Source organism: Azolla caroliniana, unplaced genomic scaffold, assembly GCF_043228905.1.
Source record: "Azolla caroliniana isolate FFs.n. ecotype wild unplaced genomic scaffold, voAzoCaro1.0.p SCAF_17, whole genome shotgun sequence".
In the NCBI taxonomy this organism is placed as follows: Eukaryota; Viridiplantae; Streptophyta; class Polypodiopsida; order Salviniales; family Salviniaceae; genus Azolla; species Azolla caroliniana.
In genome coordinates, this window is record NW_028230452.1 from 3,061,887 (window position 1) to 3,071,051 (window position 9,165).

At 39.4% G+C, this 9,165-nt stretch overlaps 2 protein-coding genes and 1 long non-coding RNA gene across 3 annotated transcripts; all 3 read right to left on the reverse strand.

The window, feature by feature from the left end:
- Positions 1-386: 386 nt before the first annotated feature.
- On the reverse strand, positions 387-3,859 carry LOC147852821 (uncharacterized). Its single transcript, XM_087333644.1, has 8 exons — positions 3,694-3,859; positions 3,323-3,659; positions 2,655-2,873; positions 2,258-2,548; positions 2,129-2,178; positions 1,752-1,860; positions 1,361-1,665; positions 387-1,262 (listed from the first exon to the last, which is right to left on the reverse strand). Exons 2-8 carry the CDS (start codon positions 3,447-3,449, stop codon positions 753-755), a joined length of 1,611 nt encoding a protein of 536 aa, XP_087189770.1. The 5' UTR covers positions 3,450-3,659; positions 3,694-3,859; the 3' UTR covers positions 387-752.
- A 2,100-nt stretch (positions 3,860-5,959) lies between these two features.
- Positions 5,960-6,368, reverse strand: LOC147852822 (uncharacterized). Its single transcript, XR_015531295.1, has 2 exons — positions 6,254-6,368; positions 5,960-6,185 (listed from the first exon to the last, which is right to left on the reverse strand). It is a non-coding gene; the product is annotated as an uncharacterized LOC147852822 (long non-coding RNA).
- Positions 6,369-6,431: 63 nt separating this feature from the next.
- Positions 6,432-8,232, reverse strand: LOC147852823 (uncharacterized). Its single transcript, XM_087333297.1, has 5 exons — positions 7,831-8,232; positions 7,255-7,745; positions 6,912-7,171; positions 6,503-6,830; positions 6,432-6,449 (listed from the first exon to the last, which is right to left on the reverse strand). Exons 1-5 carry the CDS (start codon positions 7,886-7,888, stop codon positions 6,432-6,434), a joined length of 1,155 nt encoding a protein of 384 aa, XP_087189423.1. The 5' UTR covers positions 7,889-8,232.
- Positions 8,233-9,165: the final 933 nt, after the last annotated feature.

The window sequence follows — 9,165 nt, forward strand, 5'->3', positions numbered from 1 at the left end:
TAAGTGGTTTGGTTTATATACTAAGTGTTCATAAACGGTTTGGTTCAGTTGCTAACATTGGTATATATAACTGTCAAAATTGTTGGGGTGATATGTCATTAGTCACAATTTTGAGGTGATATGTGTCATTGGTCACTTTATTAATCATTCCTGTAATGATTCTATATAATGAAATGTTGTATTGCTTCGTTCATGTACAAACAGTCTCGACTCTCAATGAAGAGGATTGCATCATTCATGTACAAACAATCTCAATGTTTATTGGATGATGTGTCATAGTTCACTTCATTAATCATTTCTGTAATGATTCTATAATGAAACGTCGTATTGCTTCATTCATGTACAAACAATCCAAATGAAGAAGATTGCTTGCTTCGTTCATGTACAAGCAATCTGAATGAAGAGGGATTTTACTCGAGAAATAGCATTAAAGTATGGTATTTCCACGGAAAACCAAACATATTTAACTACAAAAATAATAGGATGGGTGCTACCTTCCGTCATAGTAAATGACATTATTATGGCATCTAATTATTATATATTATTAGAATTCACCGTCTAACTTCTCAAGGTTGGCTGTGTTTGTCTGATTGCTCGCATGCTTATAACAAAGCAGATTACCGGTAACCAACAGCTGTCGATTTTCCATTAACTTCTCAAGGTTGTCTGTGTTGTCTGTCTGATTGCTCGTATACTTATGAAGCAGATGGTAACCCACAGCTGTGGAATTCCCATTACTATCTTCCTGAAAGTCATGGGATTACATCTTGATCAGCAGGCTTTTCAGACCTTGCGACACCCTTGGCATCATAGGAGCCTGGGATTGAGTTCTCTTGCCCAGACAAATCTCTTACAATACACAGATCTGTTGACTTCGTGAATGGATATATATTGAAATCGACATCACTCTTTGCCTGCAGGACCATAGGATTCTCTAATTCTTCGCTATCCAGGATCTTTAAATGCCTGGGTGATCCTCGCAAGTTCAATGATGGCCTTGTCGTTGATGTTTCCTGTAATGCACCTGACAGTGGTGAAATCTCTGCGTTGCTCACATTATGAAGAGATCCAGGCACAATTAATGTCCCAGCCTTTTCAGCTGAAGGTTCTTTGACCTGTTGTCTTGATTTATTAAGCAATGGAGCAGGAATCTTTGATCCATTCTTCTGTTTGCTAACATCTAACCTGTTCATCGTCGACACATTCTTCTGACCTGCTCCACTTTCTGGAGTACTTGTTGCAACTTGAGCTGCCAATCTACTCTGCTAACAGAATTATTACTTCATATGAACGGATGTTTATATCATTTAATCTTTCACACTGTGTATACCAAAGTTCTGAAATTATTATAACCACATACCATATCAAAGAAGCCTAGTTTTGGAGATGGCATACGCAAACCAGATGGCCTATCAGTGTTCATCATATCAGGCTTTTCTAGAGTTACTGGTTTGGCAGTAGGAGAGACATGTTGAGGATGATATGTAGTTGTGAAAGGAAATATTGCTTTCTGGCTTTTATTAACTTCAGTTTTCCCAGATACTTTAGCAAATCTTTTGTTTACTCCTGCAGGTTTAGGCTGAGCAGACCCCTTGGTGGAAATAGATTGAAATGTGAAAGGGACGGATGTTTCATTTGGTTCCAGCTTTATTGCTCCATTTGCATCTTGGGGAAACATTGCAGATAAACACATTTTTGAGATGATACCATTGCTGTTGTTGTATGTCTAGAAAAGGAGAGTTGAGAAATACCTGATGTTAATAATAACCCAGGTCTAAAGTTTCGCTTATCAGTTCCATTCTTTCTTTGCAGAGCCACTGCCTCAGCAACACCTATTTGAGATGATGTGGTTGGCTTTTGCTGAAATACCGTTTTGGTTAGTCTCAAGCAAGAAATTACATGTTGAAGCATAGAGTGATATATCACGTGGATTGACAATGAGAACACGATAAGTGCAGAGAAGGCTATGCACATTGATAACCTCAACAATGAAAGACTGTTTTAAGCTAGTTATAAGCCTTACATATCATGTATGCCTCTCCGAGAGGCAATGCCAACATAAATTATTAGAATATATGCCAAAAAACAAATTATGAATATATACCAGCTTAATATGATCAAATTGTACCTTTGACGCCAACAGTTGCTTAGGTACTCCAGGTCTAAGTCCAGATGGTCCTATGAGCCTTAGACAGGTAAGTTTGTATAGAATTTATAGAGGAAAACACCCTTATATCACAAAATTATTCAGTCTTACCATGACCATTGCTAATCCGATGCTCAGGGCACTCAAGTCCACTACCAATCAGGCTACCCACGCTGCTGCTTGGACTACTTTTTGTTGGCGTAGCCCGAAATGTCTGCTCACTCACAGTTCGTAAGGAAACTTTCTGGGATGGGATAGACGAGAAACTGACTTTAGGAATCATGACTGGCTTTAAAAGTTTAGAAATCTGTTTGGACTGGCCATGGCCACCTGTTTTTTCTCGTTCATGAAGCTTATGAAAAGCCGTATTTACTAGTGACAACTCTTCACAGTCAAGCACTCCTGAGAAAGATATGCAGAGAAATAAGTTTCCCAATTCAATGCTTTCATATCCCAATACCAAATCTTTCATAATCAGTAACTGATGTTGAAGAAAGTTAAAATGCACCATCTTCAGTCAAAAACGCGTTGTTCCATGCTATGCTTTTGCGCATATTGAATCCAGTTTTCTTCTTTTTGTTCTTCGAAAGAGGGTCTTCACTCAGTGTAGCGGATTCAATAGCCACCGACTTCTCAGACATAGCAGAAAATGTTTCTTCTTGTCTGCTCCTTGATAGGCTTTCTTGAACAGAAGAAGTATCAAGCTTTATGCTGAACGACTTAGGCACTGTTCAAAGATTTGAAGAATGGAACAATCAGAAACATATACGTAGCTTTCTAATAGACTGAGATACAAGTTGGAAACAAGATAATAAGCACAAATGAGTTTCTTTTTCAGCGTTGTGTGTGCCTATAATTCTTTCTGAGCTAGAAACACACAACAATAAGTACGGCAAAACCCATTCAAAAACATAGATACAACTTGTATAAGCTACATTGCTCAATTATGTTAGGAATGAGGCAGGATGTATCGTTTAGATCATTCCCACAGAACGACTATCTTATCAATGGAAGGAAAACTAGTTTCAGAACAAATCTTGAGGAGCATCAAATATCTGTAAGATACAAGGAGGCGCAACTTTTCCACATCGAATTTCATAAACACTGCTATAGAGAGCGGAGATTGCATAAATCTGATCTCCGTTTCCAAAAGAAAGATCAAGTTATGACATTTACCTGAAGGAGGAGGAAGCAAGCTGTCATCTTCAAGAGATACGTCGATAAAAGAGAACTGATCTGCCAAATCGAGAGGTGACTCACTGCCGAATAGGTCGAGAGGTTGATCCGACGTGGAGGTAGTCATCTTGTTGATGAAACGTGTTCACGATCAGAGGGATTGAACAGGAATTAACAAGAATCCATGAAAAGAAAAAGGCAGTAGAGGGATGACGGGGGCGGAGATTAGCAGGGACTAATGATGATCGATCCTACAGGGTGTGGAGTGAAGGCAACGGATATGGAAACAATCCATGAGGCATGGAAACAATCTCTCTCTCTCTCTCTCTCTCTCTCTCTAGAGCTCTCTCTCTCTCTCTCAGAGTGTATACGTAAACCCTATCTATCTCTCCCCCTCTGTTTCTGCGTATATAAACCCTAGCAATAGCTGTAGCGTCTTGCCTTAGTGATCGCCATCACCATCGCCTGTCTTCCTTTCTTTCTTCAATGTCTTTTATTTTTGGAAATGGCAGTCAGCGGGCCGTTTGAACTTCTGCATTTTTGTTGTTTTCATTGAAAAAATGGATAAGGAATGGCCTCTTCTATTTTCTTCCAAATCCTAAAACTAGCCTCATGTATGTATGTATGTATGTATGTATGTATGTATGTATGTATGTAACAATGTATGTATGTATGTATGTACGTGGTGTCTAACGCTCGTGACTAACTGCTACCAAATATTAAAGAGGGCAAGTGAGGGAATCGCGGAGACGGTGCAGGTCACATCGCTGATGGCGCGTTCGATCTCCACCATCCAAGATGGATAAAAAGCTGACAACGTCTGTCAGAAAGAGCCCGACTCTGCGAAAAGGAGCCCGACTCTGCCACAGGGAGCCCGACTCTGTCAAAAAGGAGCCCCGCTGTCAGACAGCCTATGCAAGAGGGAGCCCGACTCTGTCAGAAGGAGCCCCGCTGTCAGATCACATCAGTAAGAAGGAGCCCGACTCTGTCAAAAGGAGCCCGACTCTGTAGCAACAAACATCAAAAACTCCACAAAATTGTAAGTGTACAACAAATATTTTCCCATGGTCAACCAATGGCAATCTCCTCCTAGCCCGACTAGCACCTCTTTGTAATTTTCCGGAGTGGGATTTGGAAGTGTTTGGGGAGCTGCCAATAAGTTCTTGCGAGATGTCTATTGTTGCACGAGATGTCTATTGTTGCTGCCAATAAGTTCTTGCGAGATGTCTATTTTCGACATACCTTTCCAATATTCTCTCTGCTTCTTTAAGTCGAGACCTTTGATCCCTACAATTCGCACGAGGTGCAAACCGACCACTCTCACATATTTCTTGTCGTTGCTTGTACCACTCTATTACCGTTCCTCCTATGCAAGTGCCAGTTTCACTGTCCCCGATTAAGACATGTAGAAGGTCGGTAATTGATCGGTTTATTCTTCCCCTCAAGGCAGTATACTTGATAAACTGCCAATGTCTTTCCACAATATTGGTAGTGTCAACATGTCCATAGTTGAACATTCTACCAAACTTGGGCCAGAGTTTCCTCCACACACATGTCAAACCACAAATGTGTTTGGGACCGTTGCCCATTTACAACAATCCAAGATTGACGGTCTGTTGCAACCACATTAGTTATGGCATTATATGACGTCCAACATTTATCGATCACTATCGCATTTGGCCTCACCGTGGGCATCCTTGCGAATATGACTCTCAAACAAGTTTCTAATGCCACTTGCTCATGGTTTGACCCCTTATCAGAACTACAAAGCATGTACCATAATGGGATCCCAATTCCCATGGCATTGGGGGCAACTGCGGCATATAATGGTAGCCCAAATTGGTTTGTTTTAAATGTCGAGTCGATTGCCCAAGAGTTGTTTAGGGTCAACCGCTCACACATTTCCAACATCCATTGATCTTGAAGTATCAAGATAAATGGTTGTATGGCGGGAGATCCTGGTTCACCATGCAGGTAGGGTTGAACATGTGCCACTTTCCCAAGATCTCGGAGTGCATAGGCATGATGCAAGATCAAAGCCCAATCAACCTTAGTCATGGCACTCCCGATTTTTAACCTTAGTCATAAGATTGACATTGAGTCTTATTATGTCTTTGAAATGGATTGACATTGAGTCTTATTTATGTCTTTGAAATGGATTGACATTGAGTCTTATTTATGTCTTTGAAATGGAATGACATTGAGTCTTATTATGTCTTATTATGTCTTTGAATTGGATTGACATTGAGTCTTATTATGTCTTTGAAATGGATTGACATTATGTCTTACTATGTATTCTTTACGTAAGGACCGAAGCACTCTTTCTATATACTTACTCTTTATTGGCCTTTCTCAAAAACCATTGCCTTCACTACTTGTCAATAAGCTATTAGTCTTATTCTTTTGACACCCAAAACAATTCCAATATACAACCAAAATGATTTTCATATACAACCAAAATGAGATTCATACACAACCAAAATGAGATTCATATACAACCAAAATGCGATTCAAAAATTGATTCATATTCAACCAAGATGAGATTCATATACAACCAAAATGAGATTCAAAAATTGATTCATATTCAACCAAGATGAGATTCATAGACAACCAAAATGATTTACATTGAGTCATATACAACCAAAATGATTTACATTGAGTCATCTACAACCAAAATGATTTACATTGAGTCATCTACAACCAAAATGAGATTCATATACAACCAAAATGATTTACATTGAGTCATATACAACCATTGCAAAATGACTCCACGTAGTCATATGCCCAAAGTCCTTCGTGCCCATTTTGCCATGATTTTCCGAAGGAGCTCCACGTCTTCGAATCCAAACCATTGCTCCTTACCCTACAATTGAAGATGCCATCAACAAAAACAAAAACAAATGCTCAAATTCAAATCTCATAAATACTTACAAATTGATCGGACTCAAATCCTTGAATCAACTCCTCGACCAACATGCGAATAGTTTGCATCACGTAATACCCACAATCGGTCCCATTAGGTTGGGTTGGGATACGCAATTCATGGATTTGCCTGTTGTTGATGATGCAATGGTCATGTGTCCGACTCGAGATATGTCGTATAGCCAAATCACCCAATGTCCGCACCCTGGTAGTCGGATAAATATTTAGTGGATCACAAAATATAATTGGGCTCCTCACCTTGGCATCGAGACCCGTAGGAGTTTGTCGCATCTTCAACCAAAGCACCCAATGCCCTGCGTTCAATATTGGAATGAAGACATAATCCCTTTCAGGAACACGAGTGAGTACGTCTTTGACCTTACCGCCTTGGCCTTCTAGTTGTACCCATAGCAGATCCACAATATGAAACCGCTTGTTGATCTCGGGGGGCAGCGAGTACTCCATCCATAAATGGAAGAGGGTTATCATCCATGTGGATGCCATCTCCCCTACTGTGATCAACGAACATAGTTGTATCTCCGACAAGAAGACCGCTACATCCAGTCGTCGGCATGCCACCTGATACCTGTTTATTAGGCTAGATTAGTAACTACTAAACAAACATGATGTTAACTATTGATATCATGCCCCCAGCATAACAACATACCTGGTGAACTTATTTCTTGCAGAGTTATCCCATGTTTTCGAGATTGTCCCTGGACCAACAAAGACAATCCCAATGTCTGCATCCTCATCTGTGTCAGATGATGTAATGAACTCCGAATTACATGGGTCCACTTCTTTCCTGCGGATTTGGATTTTCGGCCTCCTTGCTTGTTGCATTGTCGATTCTGACAGTTGGTCTTGACCACCATCGATCTCGACATGTGCCTCATCCTTTGGTATGGGAATTCCATGACTCTTACACTACAATTCATACATAAGATTCACACATAATCATAAGTTTTAAACTCACATAAGATGCACACAAAATCATAAACCATACTTACATAATCTTTAGACGCATCCGCAATCTTCAACCTCACTTTTGCCATCCTATGCTCCTTTCCCTCGTCATACCTGGCCATTTGTTGGCTAACGAATTGAGCAATGAAATCAGCCTCCTTGCATGTTCGAAGTGAGTCCGGAGTGGCTTTGAAGATTTTTATTGCTCTTGTCCTCAACTTCCTCATGTGTGATTGGCGTGATCTATTATACTTGAGCTCCGGATCCAAAAAACGATTTATTGATCGTTGTCTTTCGACATCGCTGAAGAATGATGTGGCTGTACTCCTCATGGAAGTCGATTGCTCTTCTTCGTCTATCTTTAGCCCTCGAGGCAGTATTACATGGATGCCATGTGCCTTCTGTAAATGGGCCTCCATGTCCGCTTTTTTTCGAAACCATCTCCCCTCTTTTCTACACGAATCTCCCACAATACAGGTGCGACATTTGATACCTGTTGAGTCTCTTCCACACTTGAAGAGGGACATAGGGTCCACTACAACAATGGTGTCACATTTGCATTAGAAAAACCCAAAATATGCTTACATCAATAATGATTATAAGAATGGACATAAACTCACCATTTACTTTGATATCTTCAACACCTGGACCCACGTCATGCATGGGGTTCGTATCCATGCTCGAGTCTTGAGTAATGATGTTTTCAGCCTCCGTATCATTGGATTTGGGGCACCTAACACCCTTTCTTACATAAACCCTAAACCAACATTCAAGTTAGCACACAAACATTATTATTTATACACAATATAAAGTAGAGAAATGATTCATGCCATACTTCCCTTCATAGGGTATTGTTTCACCCCAATCTGCATCAAAGTCTATGAAGATCTTGGACCGACTAGCCATCTGTACAAAACATTTTTAGAAAGGCATTCATTACATTACTATTATTTAGGGAGAAAAAACGCAAAGAATGTATACAAGATTTTAGATTTGACATTCAAATGTGGGCATAAAAAAGAGCCCAATAATGCATGAATCACATGGGCAAATTCAAGCATTCAAATGTTGGCAAAATCAAAGTCATACATGTATTCAATCATACACAGCCCATGGGAGATCTTAAATGCACACATACATGTATTAAATCACAGCCTATAGAAGATCTTAAATACACACAAACATGTATTCAATCATACACATGCACACACATTCGCAGCCCATGGAAGATCTAAAATACACAAATACATGTATTCAATCATACACATGTATACACACACATTCTCAAATAAATGTATTCATCATACAACAAACACACACATTCACAGCCCAATGGGAGATCTTAAATGCACACATACATGTATTCAACCATCACACACACAAATGTATTCAATCATACACACACAGAAATGTATTCAATCATACACATGTATACACACACATTCCCAAATAAATGTATTCAATCATACAACAAACACACACATTCACAGCCCAAAGAAGATCTTAAGTACACACATACATGTATTCAACCATCACACACACAAATGTATTCAATCATACACACATACATGTATTCAATCATACACACACAGAAATGTATTCAATCATACACATGTATACACGCACATTCCCAAATAAATGTATTCAATCATACAACAAACACACATTCACAGCCCAAAGAAGATCTTAAATACACACATACATGTAACCCTAAACCCATCACACACATAAAAGTATTCAATCATACACACACATACATGTATTTAATCATACACATACACACACAAATATATTGAATCATACACACATACATGTATTTAATCATACACACATTTATGGTACCTATTAGAAGCAACCCTAAACCTAATAGAAAGAATATGATACCTAATAAAAACCAAAACCTAATAGAAGGAATATGATGCCTACCTCTGGACTGCAGGTGCATGCAGTGCGTC

Bases quoted from the DNA above. Each gene is read 5' to 3' on its own strand.
- LOC147852823 (XM_087333297.1), bottom strand. From the start codon at position 7,888: ATGGATACGAACCCCATGCATGACGTGGGTCCAGGTGTTGAAGATATC. The intron at 7,746-7,830 runs GTGAGTTTATGT...CCATTGTTGTAG, and splicing joins TGAAGATATCAAAGTAAATG to TGGACCCTATGTCCCTCTTC. The intron at 6,831-6,911 runs GTATGTTGTTAT...CCTAATAAACAG, and splicing joins GCAAGAAATAAGTTCACCAG to GTATCAGGTGGCATGCCGAC.
- LOC147852821 (XM_087333644.1), bottom strand. From the start codon at position 3,449: ATGACTACCTCCACGTCGGATCAACCTCTCGACCTATTCGGCAGTGAG. The intron at 2,874-3,322 runs GTAAATGTCATA...ATCTTTGAACAG, and splicing joins CTTGCTTCCTCCTCCTTCAG to TGCCTAAGTCGTTCAGCATA. The intron at 1,861-2,128 runs GTACAATTTGAT...ACGGTATTTCAG, and splicing joins AGCAACTGTTGGCGTCAAAG to CAAAAGCCAACCACATCATC.